The sequence below is a fragment of the Colletotrichum fructicola genome (assembly GCF_000319635.2).
Source record: "Colletotrichum fructicola Nara gc5 chromosome Unknown KSG_Nara_v1_contig06, whole genome shotgun sequence".
Taxonomy (NCBI): domain Eukaryota; kingdom Fungi; phylum Ascomycota; class Sordariomycetes; order Glomerellales; family Glomerellaceae; genus Colletotrichum; species Colletotrichum fructicola.
In genome coordinates, this window is record NW_027094056.1 from 307,692 (window position 1) to 333,720 (window position 26,029).

At 51.9% G+C, this 26,029-nt stretch overlaps 12 protein-coding genes across 12 annotated transcripts; 5 read left to right on the top strand and 7 right to left on the bottom strand.

The window, feature by feature from the left end:
- Positions 1-248: 248 nt before the first annotated feature.
- Positions 249-2,104, bottom strand: CGGC5_v010347 (2-methylisocitrate lyase; the record flags this gene model as incomplete). Its single annotated transcript, XM_032021494.1, has 2 exons — positions 249-1,642; positions 1,702-2,104. The coding sequence occupies 2 exons, from the start codon at positions 2,102-2,104 to the stop codon at positions 249-251; spliced, it is 1,797 nt and encodes a 598-aa protein (XP_031881545.1).
- Positions 2,105-3,367: 1,263 nt separating this feature from the next.
- Positions 3,368-4,908, top strand: CGGC5_v010348 (2-methylcitrate synthase; the record flags this gene model as incomplete). Its single annotated transcript, XM_032021493.1, has 3 exons — positions 3,368-3,415; positions 3,481-4,358; positions 4,413-4,908. 3 exons carry the CDS (start codon positions 3,368-3,370, stop codon positions 4,906-4,908), a joined length of 1,422 nt encoding a protein of 473 aa, XP_031881679.1.
- A 1,487-nt stretch (positions 4,909-6,395) lies between these two features.
- On the top strand, positions 6,396-7,040 carry CGGC5_v010349 (uncharacterized protein; the record flags this gene model as incomplete). The annotated part of the gene is made up of 1 exon (XM_032021492.1): positions 6,396-7,040. The coding sequence occupies one exon, from the start codon at positions 6,396-6,398 to the stop codon at positions 7,038-7,040; it is 645 nt and encodes a 214-aa protein (XP_031881689.1).
- Positions 7,041-7,218: 178 nt separating this feature from the next.
- On the bottom strand, positions 7,219-8,463 carry vioD-0 (Capreomycidine synthase; the record flags this gene model as incomplete). Its single annotated transcript, XM_032021491.1, has 2 exons — positions 7,219-7,929; positions 7,978-8,463. 2 exons carry the CDS (start codon positions 8,461-8,463, stop codon positions 7,219-7,221), a joined length of 1,197 nt encoding a protein of 398 aa, XP_031881691.1.
- A 971-nt stretch (positions 8,464-9,434) lies between these two features.
- On the bottom strand, positions 9,435-10,413 carry CGGC5_v010351 (uncharacterized protein; the record flags this gene model as incomplete). The annotated part of the gene is made up of 2 exons (XM_032021490.1): positions 9,435-9,931; positions 9,999-10,413. 2 exons carry the CDS (start codon positions 10,411-10,413, stop codon positions 9,435-9,437), a joined length of 912 nt encoding a protein of 303 aa, XP_031881690.1.
- Positions 10,414-11,266: 853 nt separating this feature from the next.
- On the top strand, positions 11,267-13,168 carry patE-0 (Dehydrogenase patE; the record flags this gene model as incomplete). The annotated part of the gene is made up of 1 exon (XM_032021488.1): positions 11,267-13,168. One exon carries the CDS (start codon positions 11,267-11,269, stop codon positions 13,166-13,168), a length of 1,902 nt encoding a protein of 633 aa, XP_031881606.1.
- Positions 13,169-14,205: 1,037 nt separating this feature from the next.
- PLT2-0 (putative polyol transporter 2) lies at positions 14,206-16,326 on the top strand (the record flags this gene model as incomplete). The annotated part of the gene is made up of 4 exons (XM_066152335.1): positions 14,206-14,228; positions 14,287-14,367; positions 14,430-14,855; positions 14,910-16,326. 4 exons carry the CDS (start codon positions 14,206-14,208, stop codon positions 16,324-16,326), a joined length of 1,947 nt encoding a protein of 648 aa, XP_066008305.1.
- Positions 16,327-16,744: 418 nt separating this feature from the next.
- On the bottom strand, positions 16,745-17,260 carry CGGC5_v010354 (uncharacterized protein; the record flags this gene model as incomplete). Its single annotated transcript, XM_032021486.1, has 3 exons — positions 16,745-16,856; positions 16,920-17,001; positions 17,077-17,260. The coding sequence occupies 3 exons, from the start codon at positions 17,258-17,260 to the stop codon at positions 16,745-16,747; spliced, it is 378 nt and encodes a 125-aa protein (XP_031881599.1).
- Positions 17,261-18,558: 1,298 nt separating this feature from the next.
- GAL4-0 (Regulatory protein GAL4) lies at positions 18,559-20,331 on the bottom strand (the record flags this gene model as incomplete). Its single annotated transcript, XM_032021485.1, has 3 exons — positions 18,559-18,719; positions 18,779-19,861; positions 19,920-20,331. The coding sequence occupies 3 exons, from the start codon at positions 20,329-20,331 to the stop codon at positions 18,559-18,561; spliced, it is 1,656 nt and encodes a 551-aa protein (XP_031881600.1).
- A 927-nt stretch (positions 20,332-21,258) lies between these two features.
- OXI1 (Dehydrogenase OXI1) lies at positions 21,259-22,160 on the bottom strand (the record flags this gene model as incomplete). The annotated part of the gene is made up of 2 exons (XM_032021484.1): positions 21,259-21,933; positions 22,068-22,160. 2 exons carry the CDS (start codon positions 22,158-22,160, stop codon positions 21,259-21,261), a joined length of 768 nt encoding a protein of 255 aa, XP_031881601.1.
- Positions 22,161-22,767: 607 nt separating this feature from the next.
- On the top strand, positions 22,768-23,912 carry lad1 (L-arabinitol 4-dehydrogenase; the record flags this gene model as incomplete). Its single annotated transcript, XM_032021483.1, has 2 exons — positions 22,768-23,589; positions 23,637-23,912. 2 exons carry the CDS (start codon positions 22,768-22,770, stop codon positions 23,910-23,912), a joined length of 1,098 nt encoding a protein of 365 aa, XP_031881602.1.
- Positions 23,913-24,259: 347 nt separating this feature from the next.
- TRI10 (Trichothecene biosynthesis transcription regulator TRI10) lies at positions 24,260-25,343 on the bottom strand (the record flags this gene model as incomplete). Its single annotated transcript, XM_032021482.2, has 3 exons — positions 24,260-24,664; positions 24,713-25,141; positions 25,197-25,343. 3 exons carry the CDS (start codon positions 25,341-25,343, stop codon positions 24,260-24,262), a joined length of 981 nt encoding a protein of 326 aa, XP_031881603.2.
- Between the last annotated feature and the right edge of the window lie 686 nt (positions 25,344-26,029).

The following is a 26,029-nucleotide window of genomic DNA, read 5'->3' on the forward strand; positions in this document are numbered from 1 at the left end:
GCGCTAGGTAAAGAGCTGGGGACACTGGTTGATGGTCATGATGATGAAATTGTGAATAGACGCTTGAAATGCTTCACCGTCCGTGGGATTTCGTCGTCGGGGAGACACAGCATAGTGATGCATCAAGGGTTGTAAGCATAGTACTTGGTTCAACATATCCAATTGATTTTGTTCATTCAAAGTTGGCTACACAGATCCTCAACGCCGCCCAATGCTGTTTTGTTTTCTGTTGATTGTATTTTTTATAGTCAGTGGAACTGGCTCTCGGTGTTGCCCTCGCCCATGCTCTTGCTGCTCGAGCTTCCGCTCTGGATAGCCCCGAGGATGCCGTCAATGTAGCTGGCGCCGCTCCACTTCTGGTGCGTCAACACGTCGCAGCCGCCCTCCTTCTCGCGCCTCTGCACAAGGTTGACGTACGCCAACATGCCGTCCGTCTTGAACTCCCGCGCCAGCTCGTTGGTGATGGTGGCGTTGGAGTGCAGGCCCGCCAGGGAGATTAGCTGCAGCACGAAGCCCTCCTTGGCGATATCCCAGATGAAGCTCTTGAGCGTCTCGTCCGTGAAGCCGTGCGCCATCCAGTTGAACGACGGGCTGAGGTTGTACACGAGGCCCTTGCCGGGGAGGACCTTTCGTACGGCCCTGGCCAGCTTCGACGCAACCTCGACGTTCGGATCGCCCGTCTCGACCCACAAGAGGTCGGCGTAGGGGCCAAAGGCAATGGCGCGCTTCGTGGCGGCCTCCATGCCGGCGCGGAAGTGGTAGAAGCCCTCGCGGGTGCGGGGGATGTCCCACGAGAAGTAGACGGGGGTCTTTGTGTGCTGGTTGGCGAGCTTGCGGCGCTGGGAGATGCCCATGTCGCGGTTCTTGCTCGTGGCCTCGAGGTAGGAGTCGATCTTGGCCTGGGAGACACCCTCCTTCTGCATGTGCGCGACGGCAGCCTCGTCAAACGTCACAAGCTTGGTAGACTTGACCCAGTTGGCCTCGAACGAGTCAATCTCGGCGCCTGCCGCGCCCTTGGCCTCCATGGCCTGGATGGTCTCGGCCAGGGGCTCGAGCTGCGGGTCGGCGACTCCAAGGATGAACTCGTGGTCGCGGACGTCGATGGCGCTGCTGATGAGCTTGCCGCTCTCCGAGTCTGTCCTGGCGAGGACGAGGTTCTCGCATCCCATGACGTCCCATTGGAAGCGGGCCGCGTTGAGGCGGTTGATGTGCTCTCCGGTAGGCACGAGGACCTTGCCGGCGAGATGGCCGCACTTCTTGCCGCCGTGCAGCTGGTCCTCAAAGTGTACCGCCGCAGCGCCGTTCTCAGCGAAGAGCTTGGCGAGCTTGAGCACGGCAGAAAGACCTCCGTGCCCGGTGTCACCGTCGGCGACGATGGGCCGCAGGTAGTCTGTGTAGGGAGTGTTGGCGCGCTGCTCCGGTGTGAGCTTCCGTCTGGCATCCCATTGCTTGCGGTCGTGCATTGACTGGGCCTTGGCCAGGCGCTGGACCTGGTTCGGTACGGTGTTGTAGGGGTAGTCGCCGAAGTCGGGGGACACCTCGTTGGTGGATGTGAGGAGGGATGAGCAGGCCCAGCCGGAGATGTAGAGGACCTCTTGGTGCGGCGCTTGCTGGGTCATCTGGACGGGATCGATAGCACCCACTACCTCGCAGAATCAGTAACCTGTAGCAACATCAGGTCGGGCTCTGGAGGCTGCTTACTTGTGTGAATGGGCTTGCCCTCAGCGATGCGCTCTTGCACCAGGTTGAAGAGCTTTCTCGCCATGACAGAGCTGGGGTAGAACTGCTGCTGGGAACCACGCTTGGAGACAACATCGGCGGCACTGTAGGGGCGCTTGATGCCCTCGTATCTGGGTGACCGCCACCATGTCTCGACTTCCTTGACCTGTGCCTCATACAGGTCGTCTTCGGCAGCGCCCGCCTTCCTGGATTCGGGGAGGAGCTGGAACGCATCGCTGGACGGGGCTGCAGCGAAGGGGTTCGCGGGGGCCTGTGCCATGCTGCGGGTCGTCGAGATGCAGCGCAGGGCAATGGCTGAAGTGGCTGTCGGTCGCGGGACAGGAGTCCTTCGGGAGACTGCGCGTGTAGCAGCTCTCCGCAACATCGTGGCTGATTTAGGTATGCAACAGCTAGGTGACGGACGTAGATTGAGACCAGTCTCTGGAGGGGTAATATTGTCGGTTGCGTATTCTGACAGCCGCCTAGCCAGCAAGGGCGCAACACGGATACTCCCAGCTACATGGACTTTTGCACTGAGAGAAGACAAATCCGAGCGGAACCGGTTCGGCGTTCGGTAGAAGCAACTTACATAAGATGGCTATGCCCTCATTCCTTTCGACCGTCTACTGGAAATAACGTGGACAATAGGCAAAACAGCATCGGCCACAGTTAGCCGGGCAAAAGCGAGGGTTGGGCCTTGGTAAGCAACGGCAAAGAGACAGCCGCTGTCGACGGCTCACGCAGCCCACGTGAAGACCCAGAAGGGACACTGCGATCGATTGGCCAATTGACATGCCTCTGATCCGCCAGAGCCCCTCGGCTTGCCTCGGTCCAGTGCCTCTTCCCCTCAGACGTGGGCCACTTCCGGGGGGTCGCCGTGTGCCGCAGCCAGTGAGGGGGCACGGATAGTGAGCACCGAGTTCCTCAGTGAGGTCAACCCGCACTGCCCGCGCTGCCCGCTACCCGCTAATCGTGGCGGGGAGGAGGAAGGTGGGAAAAGCTGGGGTCCCGCCCCCGTATCCCCCACTGCCACTGCACCAGAATGCTCATCGTCTGGCAATAACGGCAAGGCGAATGTGCCCGTGGACTGGAAACCTGCCAGCCACTGTCAGTACAGGTACCTGTACTGCTATCTCAGTTGAAAGCATTAGGGAAACAGGTAGCCTACCGTATCTCAGAGGAGGTGTTTTGCAGTGAGATGCTGTACACAGAAACAGCCCGAGTGAGCTCCCATGCATGTTGCTCTGGTACAAGCATGGCAACCCCCTTGGAGCGCGTCAATGCTCCTGGCCCAGGCTTCTCCAACCTCGGGCTAAACTCATGGTCTGTCTCGGCCTAAGGTAGGTAGGTAAGGTAAGGTAAGCTGTGTCGGCCATGTACCAGGTACGCCGCCTCCAAGAGGTTCCCGACGCATGTTTGTCTCTTTTCTCGTCCTCCAATTCTTCCACCGCCGTCGCATCTTCCTCCCAAATCATAACCATCCAACTTAGCAATTCAATCTGTTGACCTAGCCAGCGTGAGACAGCAGGTCTGATATCAGTCAGGCTTTTTTACATAGGGCTGCTTCTTCCCCGTCACTTTCACCCCGCCAAATACCCCTCCTTCACTGCTCCTCTCTCCCTTGAGCTCCCTCGCGACCGGCTACACAATGGCGATGAACGTCACGCGAAGCACCAGAGCTCTGGGAGCTCTGCGGGTATGTTGACAAGCCCATATCGAGCTTCGCTCAACTTCAAAACACTCAAGGCTAACTCGAACAAGCCCTTGGCAGCTCGCTCTGCTCTCAATGCCCGCCAGTACTCCTCTTCTTCCGAACCAGACCTCAAGACCACCCTCAAGCAGGTCATCCCGGCCAAGCGGGAGCTCCTAAAGAAGGTCAAGGCCCACTCCGACAAAGTCATTGGCGAGGTCAAGGTCGAGAACACCCTCGGCGGCATGCGCGGTCTCAAGGCCATGGTTTGGGAGGGCTCAGTCCTCGACGCGAACGAGGGCATTCGCTTCCACGGAAGAACCATCAAGGACTGCCAAAAGGAGCTCCCCAAGGGAAAGACAGGAACAGAGATGCTCCCCGAGGCCATGTTCTGGCTTCTCCTGACCGGCCAGGTCCCCTCCACAAACCAAGTTCGCAAGTTCTCTCGAGAGCTCGCCGAACAGGCTCAGCTTCCCGCATTCGTGAACAAGATGCTCGACGACTTCCCCACAGACCTGCACCCAATGACCCAGTTCGCCATCGCCGTCTCTTCCCTGAACTACACTTCAAAATTCGCCAAGGCCTACGAGCAGGGTCTCAACAAGGCTGACTACTGGGAGCCCACTTTTGACGACGCCATCTCTCTGCTGGCCAAGCTTCCCACCATTGCCGCCAAGATCTACCAGAACTCCTACAAGGGCGGCGGTGCCCTCCCTGCCGAGGTCGACCTCGAGCAGGATTGGTCTTACAACTTCGCTGCTATGCTTGGAAAGGGCGGCAAGAAGAACGAGAACTTCCAGGATCTTCTGAGGCTCTACCTCGCCCTCCACGGTGACCATGAGGGAGGCAACGTCTCCGCCCACGCCACCCATCTGGTAGGCAGCGCTCTCAGCGATGTCTTCCTCAGCTACAGCGCCGGTCTCCAGGGTCTTGCTGGACCCCTTCACGGGTGAGTTGAGCAGTGTCGAGCCCGATCCCCAAAGCAGTAACTAACAGAAACTAGACTCGCCGCTCAGGAGGTTCTTCGATGGATCCTCCAGATGAAGGACAACATCCCCAAGTCCTACTCTGACAAGGACGTCAACGACTACCTGTGGTCCACTCTCAACTCCGGCAGAGTCGTTCCTGGCTACGGCCACGCCGTTCTCCGCAAGCCCGATCCCCGTTTCGAGGCCTTGATGGACTACGCCGCCGCGCGACCCGAGATTGCTCAGGACCCAGTCTTCCAGCTGGTGGAGAAGAACAGCCGCATCGCTCCTGAGGTCCTCAAGAAGCATGGCAAGACCAAGAACCCTTACCCCAACGTCGACTCTAGCTCAGGTGTCCTCTTCCACCACTACGGCTTCCACGAGACGCTTTACTACACCGCCACCTTCGGCGTCTCTCGTGGTCTTGGCCCCCTTGCACAGCTCATCTGGGACCGCGCTCTCGGCCTGCCCATTGAGCGTCCCAAGAGCATCAACTTGGAGGGTATTCTCAAGCAGGTTGAGGGTGCTTAAGGGAGGGAATGAAGGAGAATGAGTGAACGTGGAAAAGTCTTCCCAAAATGAATCACGTAACGTCATGCTATCTAGATCTAGCCGGAGTTCACTGTAAAGTTTGAATTGGATGTTACTCAATACGCCGGTGTATGCTACCGTGTGACCCGCATCTCGAGATTAAAGGAGGTTCTCGACTCCCCCATCCACAATTGCTATTGATGCATAAGAACGTAGAGGGTTACAGCAACAGCCCAGTCCCCTCGTGGCCAGTCACTGCAATGCCACTTGGCATAAACCATGGACGTAGCAATCAACTGTTGGGTGCACGTAAATGAATCCACAAAGGTCACTTGATGGCTTTGGCACCATTCGACATAGCGGACACCACGACGAGGCCTGATATTACCTGCATCTCGTGTTGGGGCCTCCTGTTCAGCTTCACGCAACTTAATATCGAGAGCATATTTGCCAGCCGAACACGGCCTCGGAGTTGATTGTCAGTTGCAATTCAGCCGGTAAGCTGAGACCATCGAGGCGCTACCGTGCCGCTGGGCTCATATTATCTGGCGAAGTCGGAACGACCATTGCTATTAACCGGGCTCGCCCAATAAGACTGGTCCTCGGTACGCGCCGGATATTCAGGGTCCTGCTGCTGAATATGGTTAGTGTGGAGCTTCAATCTTTGGCTCTGGGTGGTATCACCGTATGAACTCTCGGTTCGAACATGGAGTGTGTTAAGTATCCATCGCAAGTCGTATGAGAGAGATCCATCAACTACTCTGAGGAGCGCCGGCAGTTCAGACTCATAAATTAGTCATAATGCCGCATCTTTGTAGGCCAATGCTCCAAACAGGCTCCAGTGAAGACTGGGGGGGAAAGAAATAACTAGAAACTTCTCCATGTCAGAGGCACGTTGATAGATCAATTCACACACCAGTTCAGGTTCCAAACAGCCTCCTCATTATCCATGTTGAAGATAACAGTACAGAGGCACCCCTCACGAGACGCTCATGCATGTTAGAAAGTTCCTCAATAGTCTCGGGCGTTTCTGCAAGACCCAGGAAATAGCGGTTTTGGTTCAATTTCGATTCATTCGCATCCTTTCAACCGCAAATTGGCTGAAATTCCATTGCAGCATGACCAATTGGAAGTGCTGAGGCCTTTATTGTACAACTGTACGGACACTGAAATAGACAAGCGTCGATGGACTTCGGTAAAAATTGAAGTTAATGTATGAGCATCAGATGGGCCTTTTGCATGAAGCAGTGGCATTGATTCGTGCCGCGAAACTCGTATCGTGACCCGAATCTTCACGGTTTCGCTTGGTCCTTGTCAAGGACACCAGAAGAGCCTACCGTATTGAAGTCCTAAACGCTGCTTTTTATGAATCTAGCAGTATAATCTTACGTATAAATAAGCAAGTGGTTCCAGTGTTTCCTATCACGCAGTAGTATCACCACCTCCATCCTTGATTCCCATCTCATACTCCGATACAGATAATCACAATGAAGAACTTCCTCTTGTTCCTTCTCCCCGTTCTCGTCGCTGCCACGCCACTTGGGCCGACAGGCATCTCGGACACCCCCGACCCCAAAGAGATTCAGATCGTCGGCTCCAGCTTCTCCGGCAGCGGTTGCCCCCAGGGCTCCGTCTCAACCACAATCTCCCCTGACCGAACCGTCATTACCTTTGGCTTCGACCGTTTCCAGACCTACATCGGTCCCGGACTCTCCATCGCCGACCGTACCAAGAACTGCGCCCTCCACCTGAGTCTTAAGTACCCTGGTGGCTTTCAGTTCGCCGTCGTGGAGAGCACCTATCACGGCTACGCCCAGCTCGACGAGGGAGTCACTGGGACGTTCTTCTCAACCTACTTCTTCTCTCAAGATGCCTCATCCACGACCACCACTCAGACCTCCATCTCTGGTGGGGGCATCTGGAAAGATGGACAGGTGTACACCAAGCAGGATAGCATCCCGACTGCATCGATTATCTGGGCCCCATGCGGCGCAACGGGCATTCTCAACGTCAACAACCGCATTGCCCTGACTTCAAAGAATGCGACGTCTTATGGTGCCATCACTGACGATGACGCTACCGTTGCCTTTACCCAGCAGGTTAACGTAAAGTGGCAAGCCTGCAAGGCCTGATCATTTTATATGATTGACCAAACAAGCCAACCTACGTGACATCAACTTCTTCGAGACAACAAACAGGGTTGAGGTATTTCTTCCATGTTATTCAGTACTAGTTCATAGTCAAGATTCGAAATTCAAGTCAATCAAGCCTGTATACGAGACCGAGACCAAATCCCCAATATGGTGAAAATCACGACCTTTCTTCAAGATATTTGCCAAGCTTTTCCAATCCTTCCTTCAACACGTCTGTGCGACAAACATATCCGAACCGCATCTGCCCTTCAAACTCAACCCCTTGCCCGAAGCAGGTTGAGCCTGGCATGACAAGGACGCCGGTGGCCTTCAGAATCTCCAGGCAGAAATCGGCGTCGTTCACAAGCTTGCCGTTTCTCTTGAAACCAATCATGGCAGTGGTGCCTGCAGTGGGTTTGATTTCCCAGAAGCAGGAAGAGCTGTGCTTGTTGATGAAGTCCTCAACGAGAGCAAGGTTGGTTCTCGCAAGCTCAATGTTCCTCTTCAGAAGGTTCGGCCTCACCGCATCTGAGAGCGCGTATCCTGCCACTCTGTCGTCCAGTTGGGAAACGCTGATAGTGGTGTAGTTCCGGGCGCTCTTGATGGCGTCGATGATGGCTGGGTCTCTGGACGCAATCCACCCAAGGCGGATGCCTGCGAGAGAGAATGCCTTGGACATACTCGAAGTGGAAACTGTCTTCTCATATCCCAGGGACAGGATAGATGGGGGAACGGGCTCCCCCTCGGGCAAACTGTGGAAGAGAGGGCGGTAGACCTCGTCCGCCATAACGATGATGCCCCTAGCTTTCGCGAAGTCGATAATATCAAGCAGGACTGACTTTGGCGTTGTCGCTCCAGTAGGGTTGTTCGGGTTGTTAATGATGATGATCTGGTGAGATGTTAGCTTAGCTACTAATTGACCGCTCGTGATTCAAACCTTTGTGTTCTTTTGAACCAACCCCTCAAGCTCCTTGACGTCGGGAATGTATCGGTTCTCTGGCTTCGTCTTCCACAGACTGATCTCCGCCCCAAGGCTCTTGGGGACCTCATAGAGCTGTTGGTACGTGGGATAGATACAGATGACATGATCGCCTGGGCCGACGAGACTGTACAGGAGAAGGAAGTTGGCGACTATGGCTCCTTGAGTGACGACAACCTGGTCGCTGGGAAGGTCCTCCGAAGCCTCATCTCGGTACAGATTGGCAATGTTTTGGCGCGTTTCTTCCGACCCATAGATTGCTCCATAAGTGAGTCGTCGGGTTGCTATGTCAAGCGGGCCGGGAACGGTAGGGTCGGAACATAACTGCGTGAGTTCTTGAATAGACACTGACTCGCAACAGGTCTCGGCAAGATTGAGGGCTCCTGGCGTGGTTTCCAGGCGATCCATCCATTCCTCCACCTCAAAAGGCTTGATTTGAACCATGATGTCGGGTTATAGATGGTGATTGAATCTGGGAGAGAAGCACCCGGGGGCAAAGTTTTACAGATAAGGGAGAGTGTCGATTACCCAAAATCTAGGAAGCAAGACGTCTGGAGGGTGGTGTCGACGGCGAAACCTTTAAATAGTTCCAGGATCTTGCGGACTCCCTCTTCAATCGTCAAACAATATTGTCAACTCCACTTAGCAGCGTCTTGATTGACAATTCGCGCCCTCCCGTCGCGCCCTCCCGTCGCGCCCTCCCGTCGCGCCCTCCCGGTGTTCTTGTCAAGCTCAAAGACATGAGACCGTGCGAAGACGACCCCACTTGGGAACCTTCGGAAGGCAACTCGAGACGAGCTTTTAGTTGGAGTCAGGCATCGAAAAGTAGGTATGGACGATCTCCGAGGAGCGCAGAAGCTCGAGAAAGTCGCCTGAGACTCAGGAATTTGACCGATGGAACCGAACTTGAATAAGTTATTCTGTCTGCCATATGGAAGACAGCAGTAGCGCCGACTAACCATTGAATTACTTACATCTCATTGGCTTGAACGCCTAAATTTCCATTTCTGGAAGTCTCCACATCTCACTTACCGGCATCTAAGAAGTAAACCCCGGCAAACTTGAGGGGTTAGCCCAAATGAGGGACAACTCATCCGCGCCCTTCCACCAGCAGTGCTGCGCAGTTTTTCGAGATCTTCGATGTGTTTTTTTCTTCTCCCCTTTTCTTCACTTCCGAAATGGGTGTCTACTCTCTTGGTGCGGAGATATGTTATATTATGTACGAAATAATGACCTTCTTCTCGTCCCTAGGCTTGAACTTCCGCACGCCGACATCACAGTCCTTCAATGACACTCTCATAACGCCACGACTAATTTTTCGTTTTTCGAGGGCAGAATATGACTCCGAACAGATCGCGTTGCAGAAAAAAAAAGCGACCTTGGTCCCTGATGCGGTGATGCCGCTAGAAAAGAGATCAGTTGGACCAAATTTCGGGTTCACTGAAAGTGATGGTCGCGTTCTCGAGTTTGATTCCTGCATTGAAACGCAAAAGTCCTGGCCAGAAGTTTGGGAAGTACTCATCGCCCACCGCGTTGGTGTTCTTGCCCTCTTCAACGTCCCCATCTCCTTGATCCAGGTCATAAACGCCCAAAGACGCGTTGTCAGTGACCTGGCCTGGCACAGTGGCCGCCCAGTGATCCGTACCTGCCAGTTCTCCATAGGTACTGTTTGCGGACGGCAAAGGCGGCTGTGCCAGGGTCGCGTTGACTCCGAGTATCTTGTACAGATCGGTGCTGAAAGGCAAACCGTTCACCAAGTCTGGCTTGAATGTAGCCTTAAACCAAGGCTTCTTCGCGGGCATAGATTCGCTCAGATCGCCCGTGGTATCATGCGGGTAGATTTTGACCGTGGTTTCACCATTCTCCTTCTCAGTCCAGTCAAAACGAGCCAAATGCTTTGGGATGTTCCAGTCTGTGATTCATTAGTGGTTTGCTCCGACTCTTAGTAAACGCGACGGGTGCAACTAGTTGAAACATACTCGTTCTTCCGTTCCAGCAGGTGTACTTCTGGCTGACATAGATGCGGCTGACCCTGACATTCATGTTCTCTTCGCGTTCACCCTCGGCGTTGGTGTGGTTGTACTTGAAGAACCCAGGCACAATGAGCAGTTCATCATACGGTCCGACAGGGCTCTCGCTGTATCGAATGATCTGAATCATTCCCAAAATACCCAGATACTCGCCCTCAGTAGCCGAAGCATACTGTCGCTCCAAAGGTGGAAATGCCTTGTTCGGAAGGTCATCCGACAGAGGGACCAGCGTGATGGAGTAGACAGTACCCTTCAAAGTCCATGGTGCAGGCGCAAGTTCAATCGGAGCGGTTGAGTTGTTGTCCCACTGGGCCGCAGATAGCCCAGCAAAGACAGCGAACAGGCACGAAGCACTGAACTTCATGGTGGTGTCGAGATACCGATGGCAATACCCAAACCAACACGCTAAGATTACAGGGCAGCACAGTCGTTAAATACACATTTGTTGGTTCAAATTTGGCTTGCGAACTTGATCAGCCAGGGATTTCCCTCAACCCTTCGATAAGGCTCTCGGCAGTGTGCGAGTGGCAGGCCCTTTTACGGCAAGTACATCGCCATGGACCCTCTCATCAGGGTATTAATGCGGAAATTCATTCGAAGCTCACTTATGATTTCGCAGATCCCCATTTCTGTGATTCTTGTCAGAATTGACAATCCGCTGGCCCGCATATCCACAAGTTCTGTTCTGGCAACTCAATTCGTCAAGTATCCCTAGCACTGCTTACACTGCCCTTGTCAAACCCGCGTGCCCCCCATGTCTTCTCGACGTTATAACCAATTAGCGAAGGGCGTCAGTGCTTGCGGAGGGTCACACCGGCGGGTGGATTGTCAGTCTCAAGTGGAAATGTTACGCTGTAGGGCAAAGACAGTGGATCCAGGGTACGCTGGCAATGGAGACCGAAGAGACGACACACACGGCATCTTCGGATTCATTCTTGTTGCACTGACTCTTGTGCCCTGCTAGGAGGCCAATATGTTTGGAAAGGGGGTCCAATTGGGAATGATCAACGGAATTCCAGCAAATGGGAAATAACCACCAATGATGGCGGACGGGAAGCTGCAGCCTTCCGTCACACAAACATCGGAAGTCAGCCGGACGGTGTAACTGTTTGAATGCTGGGCACAAGCTTGGCTATTTCTCTATAAAACTCTTTCGTTTCCAATATGTCATCACCATTCGGATGAAACTCGCCTGCACCTTCTCACTCAGTCTCAAAATGCTTCTCTTTAAATTCTTAACTCTTTCATCTGTCACAGCACTTCCCGTACTTGATCCGGTACTCGATCCCATCACCGGCAGCATTTGGACAACACTGGATGGTCTTGTTCATACGTCTCTGGGCAGTCTCACAGGTACAGTCGGTCTAGAACAGGCATACGATTATGTCGTTGTCGGGGGCGGTACGGCTGGCAACACCATTGCCTACCGTCTTGCAGAAGCTGGTCATACCGTCGCCATTGTCGAGGCCGGGCTTTCTTACCAAGTTGGCAAACCCATCATTGGACCTGCACCTCTCGGCGACATCATCGGCGTCGGATCCAACCCAGTCGACAGCATACCAACCGTGGACTATGGGCTGAAAACTGTCCCTCAAGTTGGTGCGGGGGGCCGCGAGATGCACTACCCGCAGGGAAAGTGTCTTGGTGGCACATCGGCTCTGAACTTTATGATCCATCATCGACCGAACCGGGGCGCATTGGACGCTTGGGCCGATGCTGTTGGTGATGATAGTTACAGATTCGACCAGTTTCTCCCATTTTTCCGGAAAAGCTTTACGTTCACGCCTCCAAACACCAAAACCCGCTTGTCGAATGCAACTACCACATACTCCGAGAACGACTTCGATGCATCATCGAACTCTCACATTCAGGTGACTTACGCCAACTGGACACCCGTATGGTCAACATGGGCAGCCAAGGGGTTTGAGGCGCTCGGAATGACGTTGACGGACCGCTTCAATCAGGGCGTGCTGGATGGTTACCATTATGCTCAGACAACGATAGATCCCGGAGCACAGGTCCGGTCTACCTCGGCTGAATTCATTTATGCGGCAAGAGATACCAATATGAGCGACAAGCTCACGGTCTACCTGGGTACTCGAGCCAACAAGGTGCTCTTTGATGAAGACAAGAAAGCCACTGGCGTTGAGGTCACTGCCCTGGGTCAGCTGAAGCATACGATCACTGCGAGGAAGGAGGTCATTCTTTCAGCCGGTGCCATTCACACACCACAAATTTTGATGTTGTCTGGCATTGGACCTGCAGAGCATCTTGTAGAGCACGACATTGATGTCATCGCAGATCGTCCAGGGGTGGGACGCAACCTCACTGATCACGCGCTATTCGGCCCAACATACCAGGTGACCTTCGACACACTCAACAAAGTTCTCGGGGATCCTGTCGCTCTTTCTAAAGCCGTCCTAGATTATGGATTCACCCAGACAGGTCCACTGACAAGCAACGTGGCCGAGTTCCTGGCTTGGGAGAGAATGCCCAGCAGCGCCAACTTAAGCGAGTCAACCTGGTCTCAGCTTCTATCTTTCCCTAAAGACTGGCCTCATATCGAGTACTTCCCGGCTGCGGGCCATATCGGCTCCTTCAACATTCCATGGTTGGATCAGCCAAAGGATGGGAAAATGTACGCTGCCATCATTGCAGCGTTGGCTGCGCCCCTCTCCAGAGGTAACGTATCACTTGCCAGCAACTCACCCTCGGATCATCCGCTCGTAAATCCGAATTGGTTGACCCATCCAGGTGACTTGGAGGTCGCGGTGGCCATGTACAAGCGTATTCGCGATGTCTTCAACACGGATGCGGTGCGAAGCGTTCGCGCTAGCGATGCAGAGTATTGGCCAGGCGCAGATGTGAAGACGGATGAGGAAATTCTGGCTACCATTCGGTCAAGCGTGATGGCGGTTATGCATGCCTCCTGCACTGCACGTATGGGACACCGAGATGATCCGACGGCTGTGACAGATAACTTGGCCAGGGTAATTGGGGTTGACAAGCTTCGCGTCGTGGATGCGAGTTCGATGGCACTACTACCGCCTGGACATCCCCAAGCACTCATATACGCCTTTGCTGAGAAGATAGCGGACTCGGTTATTCGAGACATGTAGTAGAAAATGATCCGCATATTTCTCATGCAAGCATATCCACCAAAATGCGAACTCAATTCGACCGCCGACCCAAGTTCGAGCGTACTTCTACCGCCACGATCATTAGGATACAGTCCACTACCGATGAGAGATCGTCCTACTGTTGGCCACCGTGGCGTGTGATGTTTTCAAACCCAAGCGTGTCTGCAACGAATTCGTATTGGATGTCTATCAAGGTAAAGGACGGACCATTCCTCTGTATTATTCAGCCAGAAGAACACAGGCATCGCTCAGCTGCAAGGTGGAAAACCCTCCAGGTATGCATCTGTCTGATTTGTTAGCGTCACGATATTCTTTTGCGGGTGTATAGACATATGTGATGGGCAATTGCCTTTACGGTGAGATTTCAAAAGCCACATTTATCATCACGCGACTTCTAAAGAACGACTTTGACGTCCCCATGCATTTGGTGGCGCTGTTCGAGAAAATACCGAATTCCCGGCGAAGTTTCCTCAGGTCAAATGCACACATGCATATTTTCAAATCGAATTTTTTCGCCGAGTCATATTTCGCATATTGAATAATTACCTTGTTTGACGTCTATTAGATATTTCACTGCTTAACTGTGGCATGGCTGCCCATAGATAAATTCTTGGCCTTCTCGGTCTTTATCAGTAGTGCCGGCGAAAACGCCGAAGCTGTCATGGATTTAGCTCGCCAGCTCTTGGCAGCTTCGGTGCCCAGACCGAGATTAATGTTGAGCTGAAACTTTGTCATGCTTCTCGTTGACCTTGTGCGACTCGCAGCCGCATGTCAGTGCGTTTAGGGTTTGGGAATTACTTCGGCGCTTCCGCCGAGCTGGACTGCAGTTCCCCCACGGGGTCCCCTCAAGTTCGATTGACACATCAAGATTCCTCGACGCCACTGTGATAGATATTAGCGGCTTCTCCCGCCCCGGATTTTGATTTAAGCTTACCATGCCCTCCACACAGCAGCCCCTCGGTCTCGCTCAGAGAGCAGGAGAAAGTAGCCAGTCATTACTGTCATCAGAGGACACCATGGCAAAAGCTTCGGATGAGACGTGAGTCGATCAATATCAATCGCTGTTTTCATAACGGCAATCTCCTAACTTGAAGCAGAACAAAGTCAACGTCGGACCTGGGTGTCAATTTCAGTCACCGTGAATCTCAGCACCGTGCTGTCGAAGTTCCCTCCGGAGAGTAAGTCTTCACTTCTTTGCTTCAGGACCACTTGTGAGTCTTTGAAACTCATAGCATCGTAGAATCAAAAATCCATTAGCCGGGATACCCAAGCTACAGCTCCAACAAGATGTGCACCATTTCGCCGAATTGTATGAGATGAGAGGCGAGTCCTCTTTGCTCTTCAAAGGGGCGTTGGTTTCTCAGAGACCTGGGGACTACGAAGACATCGAGGAGCTCAACGAGGCCGATCGAGACGCTTTGCGGAACGAATCTACCCATCGATGGAAACATCCTACGGCTCTTTACTTCACTATCTTCATGAACTCCATTGGCGCCATGATTCAAGGATGGGACCAAACAGGTTCTAACGGTGCCAACCTGTCTTTCCCTCAGGCTTTCGGAATATCAGACAAAGGTCCTGAGTGCCTTGCTGCCGGTACTTGCGACAGAAACTCTTGGATCATAGGCGCTATCAACAGTGCGCCATACATGGCTATCTGTCTTTTGTGAGTTTGAGATCAGCCTCCGTATGAGCATCATACTAATCGACTCTTGATCAGTGCTTGTTGGCTCTCTGACCCCGTCAATGACTGGATCGGCAGACGCGGGGCCATCTTCGTGGGCGCAATATTCGGTGTTATTGGGCCACTCGGACAAGCCTTTTGCCAGAGCTGGCCGCAGATCCTGGGATGCAGAATCCTTTTGGGCATCGGCATGGGCCTGAAAGAAGTCACTGTGCCGGTCTTTTCCGCTGAGAACGCACCCGCCAATATTCGTGGCGCCTTGGTCATGTCGTGGCAGCTGTTTGTTGCATTCGGAATCATGCTTGGGTTCAGCGCCAACCTGGCAGTCGCCAACACCGGTGATATTGCGTGGCGCCTGCAACTTGGCTCAGCAATGATCCCAGCTGTACCTCTCCTATTCGGCATCTACTTCACTCCAGAATCTCCAAGATGGTTGCTGAAGAAGAAAAAGTGCAAACAGGCTTATGAGTCGCTTAAGAGGCTCCGTGGATCGAGTCTTCTCGCGGCTCGCGACCTGTATTACATTCACAGCCAGCTGCAAGAGGAGGAAAACATGATTGCGGAGAAAGGCTTTGATAAGGGCAATTTCTTCACTAGGTGTGTCGAGCTCTTCACGATTCCACGCAATCGTCGTGCTACTCAGGCATCGGGCATTATCATGGCGGCGCAGCAGTTCTGCGGTAGTGAGTACTACCCCTTGGGATCGAACCGGATGAATCGATTGACACTAACATCTTCTTCTACCCTAGTCAACATCATGTCTTTCTACTCTTCAACCATTTTTGAGAACGCCGGGGCAAGTAGCCAGACCGCACTCCTAGCTTCATGGGGTTTCGGCATGGCCATGTTCATCTTTGCCATCCCAGCTCTGTGGACCATCGATACTTGGGGTCGAAGGACCCTACTTCTTGCAACATTCCCAAACATGGCTATTACTCTCTTAGCAGCTGGAATGGCGTTCTACATTCCTGCGTCTAGTCCGGCTCATCTAGGTGTCATTGCCACGTTCACTTACATCTTCGCTGCCTTCTACGGCCCAGGGGAAGGGCCATGTGCCTTCGTATACTCAGCAGAAGTTTTCCCTCTATCTCACCGCGAAGTGGGCATGTCATGGGCCGTGGCGACCAACAACTTCTGGGCTGTCATTGTGGCGCTCACCTGGCCACCCATGATGCGAGGCTTAGGACCCCAAGGCTCCTTCGGCTTGTTTGCTGTTACCAACATAATCTGCTTCGTAGCCATCTTCTTGTTCATGCCGGAGACAAAGCAGCGATCCTTGGAAGAGCTTGACGATGTCTTCTCCGTATCGACTCGACGTCACGCATCCTATCAACTAAAGGAGGTACTTCCGTGGTGGACCAAGAGGTACATTCTTCGACAGAGGAACGTTATGGGGCCGAAGTTGTACCAGTTCGAGATGGAGGAGAATGTGGAGGCTGCATCAGGACGTTAGCATGAGCCGACTTGAATACATAAGACGCTGGCTTCAAGTGTACATACCCCAGTCAATAGATATTTGCCCCGGGGGGTATTGCCAGAGCGACAGGATCATCTTGATGAGAATAAGGAGCAAGGCCCCTGCGCAAATGCAAGATTTATGTGGATGATAGATAGATAAACAAGCAAGTGGTATGTTCAACTTCCATTGTACCATCATACTTTCTGCGACGCAATACGTCCATGTTGAAAGTTATTGAAGTCCTTCAGGTATTCCCGTGCCATTTCCGTATCCAGGCGTTTGCTTTTCCTTCGTGTAGTGCAGTATTACATATTGGTGCGACTAGGTGCGCGCATTATCTGACACGATGTTATTCCCGTTTCCGGCTACCTCTTTCTGGTCAAGTATTCCATGAACAAATAGTTGTTGCACATCATTTCCTCCTACACTCGTAGCTGCGGATAGCGTCATTGAAGCGCCCATTTCCATCGCCCAGGTTGCTGTCGTCCTGGTTGCGATAGCTGTCACCGCGGCACTCACGCTCACTACTGAGAGTCAACAACCTTGTCACGGAGTAATATAGTCCCCTCATCGAAGTTGAGACTTACCGGTACCAAGTGCAAGTGTTGCGATCTCGATCATTGTTCCGAATCGAACTGATGCGATCGATGAATTCGGAGCGCACGTTGTCTGCCATGTGTGAGCCAAGATATTCCTCCGCCTTGCTAGAAAGACATCTGTCTTAATATCGTAATATTAACTCACAGCATGACCCAGTCTGAATGATATCATTCATACAGTCTCCTCTGAAGCCGCGATCGGTACACATGAAGACGGATACCTCAGCGCGAGGAACCAACACAGGGGCAGAGTCATCGTTCACAGGGGCAGCCACAGCAGCAGCGGCGGCACAAGCGACTAAGATAAGGTTTAGGTTGACAAAAACCATGTTGATCGTTGGTATGGCAGTTGCGAAGGTGAAGAAGGACGTTGGATATCGGTGATTGATGAACGAACAAGAGAGCGGTATTGAGCACGGCTATATATGCCTTTTCGTGGCAATAGTTGCTGGCGAACACCATCTTCCTTAAGCCTTCGTTTTCGTCTCTCATTCATCTCATTCGTGACCCAATCGGAGCCTAGGCCCATCCACTGGGAAACTTCAGTGAGGCAATCACCATTACCCCAAATATTAAGCGCATCTCCGCACACCAACCCCAGTAGCCCGGTTTCATGATGCCATGGGTACCCTACGTCGACCCAGCCAGACTAAAACAAAATACCGTAGTTGAACACCGACATTTAACATCGATTTCGCAGCAACTGCATAGAATTTACGCTTAAATTTGACTACGAGGCTAGACTAATTCGTTTTGAAGGAAAAGTGAGGCTTATGCATAAGAGAGATGCAACTTGCTATGTAATAAACGACATCGGACGATAGGAAACCGGAAAACAGGAACCGCCATTGGACCATTGTTTCACGCAGCTGGCTTTTTATTGCCGTCTATCATGAACCTGTCGTTCAATCCCCGCCAGTAGGCTGCTTCTTTCTTACCAGGTGATTCTAGGTAGGCGTTTGCGGTTCGGGTGGAGGTTCCAAGAAATCAACACGTCAGATGCAGCTCGGAAGGTTATAATCCACACTGCGCCTTCCTGGGCATTATCACACGATTGGTCTTCGCTTTCCAAAGTCTAGACGAAATTGCCTTTTCTGTTCCAAACCTTGATCTTGGATCAGGATTCCAAAAACTCTAGAAAGCACCGAAAACTGCCGTTTTCTTCGCACGCTCGGTCTTCGAAGCCAAACAAAGTTGGTTTGATGTTGCAATGTCAATGCAATTGAGCGTCATTTTTGCTAGAGCATCTAGCCGGGATGGTTTTCAGTGGCCAACCTCACTCAGAGCTAGCTGCCTATTGAGGTGTCATCATACCACTCGTAGTACCACACCATGCTCGAGAATGTCACCAAACACTCGCAGTTCGTTGATCACCGTGGACAGTCATTTCGGACAAGGAAAATGGAAACGTAAAGCGTATCTCGAAGGATCCAGGACGTCGACGTCGTTCATCTGAGAACAATTGACAGGTCTTGGCAAGAATTCTATCGCAGCATAGAGAAGGTGAACGAATGGAGCGAAATCTAGGGTCTTTCATGTCAACGCGGACTATCATGCCAATGCAAGTGGTTAGATGGGATAACGTTTTCCTTGCACGAAGTGTATATAGCAAGAACAAATAATATCATTACAATTCAACGTCGTTGCTATCGACCGTCTGCACCAGATCACTCATGGCCTGGTAGTCCACTTGCAGCCAAGATTCACTCCATATATCGGTAATACCCATTCTCACGGCATCATTGGCAGCCAAGTCAGCCACAGAATTTGGACTGCAAGGAACGAGATCTGCCAACTGTGTCATCAACGGCTTCCAAGCGAATCGGATCGCATCATCAGGTACTCACCCATAATTCTCGAGAGTATTAGAGCTGCGCGGCCTGCGATTGGCTCAAAAACTGCCATGGTTTGTAGTGTTTTCTGTGAATTCTCAATTTGTCCCCTCCAGACTACGGCAGACGGATGGTGGAGATCATATATCAGGCACGTTACGCTGACGAAGACAGCTGTGACGAGCCAGTACGTTGCGTACCATGCCAAAGCCCCTGGACAGCTAGAACGAGTGAGAAAAAAGCTAATGATAGACTGCGTGCAGTCTTGAGCCGCTGTAATACAGCGTACGACAATGTCATTCGCGTCGTTTGTATTAAGGGGTTGGCGTCTCTGAAGAGCATCGAGAAGAAATGGCCGAGTCAAAACGATTCGCAGGTGCTGTGCACGCCAGAGAAGAATCATGCGTGGCACATCGAACCATGCGTGATCAGGGGCAGGCGACTGTTTGAAGAACGGTGGTAGGGATTCTTGCCATTGGAGGACTCGATTGTCCAGGGCTAACATCTCGGCTCGCTGCGGCAATCTTCTTTCCAATAACCTGGCATTAACCTCATTGCTGATATTGGCCAATTTGCACTGCCATATGAGAGAGGATGTCACGGTTGGATAATCTCGGGGTTCTCCGAGAGCCTCGTTATCAACTGCAAGATCAGAGTCGTCCAGATTCACTGGTAATTTGACATTTCCTCCAGCCAGCAGGATAGAGGATCTTCCGAAAGTCAAGCGTGCCCCAGAATCGAAGATGAACAGAGTCCACCATACTCGACGTCGTATTTCCATTGTGAAGGGTGTAATCGATACGTCTGAGAACTCGCGATGCAGTCCGAGGCCCAGAGCCATGTTCATCGCAACTCCAAGAAATGTGAAGCCACTGTTGGGCTTGTTCCGCTTTTGTAGATAGTTCGCCATCAATAGAAAGGCCTGAACAAGGTGTATCGATCCGCGCTGTAGCAGGTCCATGGACAACGCCGACTGGGCGTGGTGAAAGAAAAGGCGGTCAGCCCTGTTGGAGCTCTGAGGGCCTGCGAAAGCCCCGACGGCAAGGACCATGTTGCAGAGGACCGCCCACGACCCATCTTTGGGTTTTGGTATAGCACCTACCAAAAAAAGACACTGGTAAGCGTAGAGCCTATTCTCACATGATTGAAAACTTACCCATAAACTGAGCTCGAAAGAATCCTTCATGCAGCAGCGGGTAGGCTTTATGGAAGTGTTGAAAGTACCAGTCCAGACACTCATTTCTGAATCCGTTGGAATGTATGAGAGCTTGAGTTTCTTGGGAAGTCTCGGGGTCGACGGGAAAAGAAGAGAAATCAAGGTCAGCTTCGCCCTCCGACAAGAAGTGAACAACAGAATGGAGATGACGTAGTAGAGCGTTCCCTGACTGTGGGCCCATGTATCCGGAAGCTTTAGTCTGAAGAGATAAAGAACCAATTCCATCAGTAAGAATATTCTGTTCTATAGTCTCATCCCATTCTAGAGCCTCAATAGTGTCAAACTCAAGGTCGGGCGGCGAGTGGGATCGATCATCGCGCATATACCGACTATCGCGAACATCGCTGGACATGTTCCTTGAGGCGTAGTCGGTACCAATTGCAGTAGCACCATTGCCAGTAGGTATTGTCGATAACTCTGATGCTGATAACTCCGATGTTGTGCGACGATTATCATCGTTCGATGAGGCTTCGATCGCATGAGAAAGGTCAACCTGGGGGAGAAATTGACTCCAAGCAGTTTCAAGACTCTTCACACGCCTTTCTGATTGCCGCAGTCGCCTGTTCAGGATGAACTGTAAGCTCGACCACAAAAGCGTCCATAAACACAAAGAATCGGAGTACTCCGGTGAGCCAGCGTAGCAGAGCATGCCTCAACACCCACCTTTCCAGGGCAGCTATCTTGCCGTGATTGGAAGAGTAGCTGCATACCGTCTTGCTGCGGCAGCATTGTTGACAAGGGTTAGTACCGGAACACCGGACTTTGCGCCGTTTACACACATCGCATGCTTTGTGATGCCCTTCCCGAAACCTGTTATCGGAAGGGCCTGGTGAGGCTTGTATGAGACTGGCTGGGGTCTGAGGTCCAGCGGGATCCATTATCAGCAAAACGAATTGCTCAATTTTCCGATGAAAATCCGGTATGCAAGTAAATCTCTGTCTTTAAGGAAGAAAAGCTCTGAACGATCTCAAGATGTCCAGGGAAAAGGGTACGCTGTGGCTGATGAGGGGTAATCCTCAGGTCTTTGCAGCGAGTGAGAGAAGCTTTTCTAGTGGAGTTCGACGGCGTCAAAGTACGTGACTACCATGGCCGGTCACAGCCATTGGTCTATGATTAGCCCGCGTATCAACCCTAGCGCTCAAGTATAACCAGAGGCGAAAGAAAGGCACGCAGAGTTCGCTTCTCCCCTATGACTGCTTCTTCGTGGCCGTCAGCTGAACATGTTCGTTTTGCATTTTGGTTTTCACCATTCAAGCGAAACCCGCATATTGCTAGCTAGTTACAAATACAACATGCCCCCATTCGCGCAAACAGTGTCACCAGTGACCCATCTTGATCTCTCCTCGCACAAGAAAACAACTATGTCCGCGATATCCTGTTCGGTGCCGCAGCGAGGCTCTGCTGGAACTTTCTTGTTCTGCTCTTCCATTCGAGCGAGATGAACAGGTCCTGCTGCGCGGTACATATCTGTATCAACAGGACCCGGGTTCACACAGTTGACAGTAACTCCATATTTGTGGCCTAGCTCTGTAGCCCAGACCCGAGTCAATCCTTCAACGGCCGCCTTCGACGCAGCATACACTGACTGTGTGCTGTAGCCTCCCCTGGAGGAAATCGACGAAAGATTGACAATGCGTCCTCCGCGGTTTATGTGTGGCAAAACAGCTTGTGTCATGAAAATGACAGCCCTGACGTTGACGGTCATCAGACGGTCATAGTCCTCAACAGTGACTTCTTCAAGAGGTGCATTTCCACCCAGACCCGCGTTGTTGATCAAGATGTCGATCTTATCCGTCTGGAATTCTTCCAAAGTGGCATCAAGCAGGTCTTTCGGTGCATCCAAAGAAGCCATGTCAACCCTCACGCATACTGCGCGGGAGCCTAAACTCTTCACTTCCTCGACCAGAGTGACAGCAGGTGACTCAGATGACGGAGAGACATAATTGAAGGCGACCTGCACAAACGGAAAAATCAGCAAACGGGATAGCTTTTTCGGTTTAGGAGAATCGATGGTCCAGCGGGGCACTGTGCGTACTCCAGAGTTCACCGAGATGAATTTGCTACCAATTGAACAGGGGATATACATACACTTGCACCTTCTTTGGCAAGGGCCCGCACGATGCCCGCACCGATTCCTCGAGCTGCGCCCGTCACAATGGCAACCTTCCCTTTGAGAGACATGATTAGGTGTTTCAAAATTGAAGTTGTTTGGAACGAGCTGGAGGACCTCCAAGGAAGAAAAATGATCGCTTCAGAGAGTTCAATGATTTATGCCGCGGATTAAGCTTCTCAAATGTCGTTCTTGGCTTGTGTATTCCTTGAAAGATCTTGCCATGCAAGTCGATGTAAGATTTATCCCGGGGCAAGCCTTCGCCGCGCGGAGTCTGCCATCAGGCGGGGAAACCACCGAGGTGGTACGTCACGGAGAAACCGCCGAGCGCCAGTGCGCCGACTGTGGGGTAACGGCGATTTCACCGAGCCCGTGGCGTCACTGGCGCAGGCATATTGTCAGAGCCACACTGTTGAGGTTGAATGTGTTGCTGTTCGGAGGGGGGCATGAGGGGTAAAGATCTCCGGGTTTCTGTCACGAGAATACGCGTGAGTGACCCAAGAAAGGCGGCCCCTCCTCCGAAGGCAAGGTCTTGATAAAACACATGGTGCCCAGCTACAGCCTACAGGTTTCTGATCTTGTCTTTGCCTTGCCGTTATTCTTGTCGCCTATTTTCTGGGAGAAGTTAATCCTCCCCTAACCACAGTCCTTCTTCAACTTCATATTTACCAGTACAAAATGGCAAGCGACGCATCTGCCGCGGACATTCTTCGCCGGAAACCCGAGAACTTTGCTGTCTACACCAATCCCAGCCATGAACTTTACCTGAAGAAGATCGATATTCCCACCCCGGGCGATGGAGAATGTCTAGTACATGTGCGCGCAACTGGTATCTGCGGCTCTGATGTCCATTTCTGGAAGGCAGGTCACATTGGTGAAATGGTGGTCACTGGTGAGAATGGCCTTGGACACGAAAGTGCGGGTGATGTTATTGCAGTTGGTCCCAACACTACCAAGTTCAAGGTCGGTGACAGAGTAGCCTTGGAATGCGGTATTCCATGCATGAAGGCATCTTGCTTCTTCTGCCGGACTGGAAGATACAACGCTTGTCCTGACGTTGTCTTCTACTCAACACCGCCGTATCACGGAACTCTGACACGGTATCATGTGCACCCGGAAGACTGGCTGCACAAGATCCCTGAGACAATTTCTTACGAAGAGGGTTCTCTCCTCGAGCCTCTTTCTGTGGCTTTAACGGGCATTGAACGGTCTGGTGTTCGCTTGGGAGACCCGGTCGTCATCTGCGGTGCTGGACCCATTGGCATTGTCACCCTGATGGCTGCCAGCGCAGCTGGTGCCAACCCCATCGTCATCACAGATATCAATGAGAGCAGACTGAAAATTGCTAAGAAGGCTATCCCGAGAGTGCGGACTGTGCTTGTTGCTCCAGGGAAGGATCCACAAGCCGCAGCTGAAGATGTGAAGGCTGCACTTGGTCAAGAGGCGAAGTTGGTGTTGGAGTGCACTGGTGTGGAATCCAGCGTAATCACCGGCATTTATGTGAGTTTTATCATATCTTTTGGCTTTCATATACACTGACATTTCAGGCGTGCCGTTTTGGTGGCATGGTCTTCGTCATCGGTTGTGGGAAGGACTTCGCCACGATCCCCTTTATGTACATGGCTGGAAAGGAGATCGATTTGCGTTTTCAGTTCCGTTACCGCGATATCTACCCAAGAGCTATCGGTCTTGTATCTGAGGGTGTCATTGACTTGAAGCCCCTAGTCACGCACCGCTATACTCTTGAGGAGGGAGAAAAGGCCTTCAAGACTGCTTCGGATCCCAGTGCATTGGCATTGAAGGTTCAAATCATTGACGAATGAAGGAACGGGACTTGCATGTGGAAAAGTCTGTTTCTCGGGAAATTGGCAAGGTGAAAGGCTGAAGGATTGGAATGGCGTTGTGAAGCATTTGTGATTGGGAATGAGGGCGGGCTTAACGGGCTGAGTATCAAGAATGAATGTGTGGTACGAGATAGCTGGGTCGACTGAGACAATGAACTTCGATTACCTTCTTCATCTGATGAAATTGGGCGTAAATCTAATGTCCGGTGCCGGTGGACACCTAGTCTTCTTGACGAAGCCTTGACGTGGAAATCTTGAGTTGGTATCTAGTGCGTCTATACCACCAAATACGAATTGTAAAAGTAACAAAGAAGGATAGCTCCGTTTCAAACCAAAAGTGCACTGATCCCCAACCTTCTCATCGCACTTCTAGTCGCATTCCTGTCGTTGCCAAAGTCGTCTCGGTGTTCCCAGCTTTCTCTTAGAATCAGAAGCACCGTCCCAAAATTTGTGAAGCTCGTGCCCGACGTTTCGAGATTAGCTGTAAGTATCCTCTCGAAGAAGTCTTGTTGATCTTGTCGAGCTATTGCACCAGCGACACACATTGGCCATGTCAAGCCTCTGAGAGATGCCCCCTTCGGCATCTCCTCTAACGCACTGATTACCTCCGCCACGGCCTCGTGCACCTCTTCATGATATTCAAAATCAATTGCCGTGAAGGCCCGCAGTTGTGAAAGGGTAGCTGTTGCATAGACACGGGTTACTGCTTGACATATCATCGGCGCCGAAGCCTGGGACTTGTCAGTGCTTTTCAGTGGTATCCTCAGGGGCTTGCGAACCTCATCGTTTGTGTTTCGTAAACCATCTATCCCTGCACGCAGTCTCTGCCTCAAATCATACGATCGCCTCCTCGCCAGACTAGAGCTCATTTCCGCTAGCTGAGTTTCTAATAGTGCAACGTCGCCAAGAGCAAGCATAGCCCAATTTTGACAGCCCATGACACACGACATATCCAGGTCATCTAGTGCTAGCCAGGTTTGATATGGCAGCTTGGGAGCTTTGCCAGTTGCGACACAAGCCACCATCTCGAACCACAACAGCTGTGCCATGTGGAACCTCATGGCAGCATCGACCATTCTCTGCAAGCCTGGTTCGAGTTTAGGGGACTGAAAAGAGAGAGAGCCATCGTCGTTCGGACGAATTTGACTAGCCACTGACACTAGAGCATTAAGGTGTGGCTCCCACTTAGATGTTCCTCCTTGAAAAATCTGCATTGGTCAGCAATCGAAAACGTGATTAGAAAGGGTTCATGGATGTGAGTACTTCGAAGCTGATGAGAAAGGTTCCGCAAGTGAGGAACTCAACTCTTTGCTCAGGATGACTTGCGAAGCCATCCGTTTCTCCATGAATCAGTACTTGACGGAGTTCCTGCATGGCGTTCGTATGGTAGCGGATAAGCTCCGACTCCATTTCTTCTGTCTTGTTCTCTGAGGTGCTGTGCTGGTGGAGCGCAGATAGTGTAAAAGCAGCTTGCCTCAAGGGCCCTTGTTTCGACAGGAGCCAAAAGAGCCACCCTCTTCCTCCCGTTGCTGGCTTGTCGACATAATAGGCATACTGGATCGGAAATATGTAATCGAGATAATGCATGAGAAGTTCTGCTTCTCTAAACTCAGAGTCTTTTGAAGAAGATGATGAACTAGGATCATTAAGCCCGGTGAGAGACGATGTTGAGGCCCTCTGTGGGCTACGTGCAGCCTGCAACTTTCGGGTTTGACGGAAGTTCTGTTTCACAGCATGCTTGATGCGCTGTAATTCTTCCCGAAGACTAGCTGGATCTTTTGCCCATTCTGGCTCAGGCCCGTACCCATGACATGTGATATGCCGATCAGTGCATTCTTTACATTCTGGTAAAGACTCATCACACTTTCTGTGGCGGATGCGGCACGTCCAGCAGCCACCACTGCTCCGGGGCAATGGCTTGGACATGCCGGGGGCTTGACTGTGTGGGCAACGTCGGTTCCAACCCCAAGCGGGGATATCCTGTGACTCTTCTCGCAGTGACCACAATTGAGAAAAGAAAGTAGTCGCCTGTCTCCTGCCGTATTTGCGTTCATGTTTTTGCCGTGTTTGTGTGAAGTTCTCGCGCCTGAGGTGTC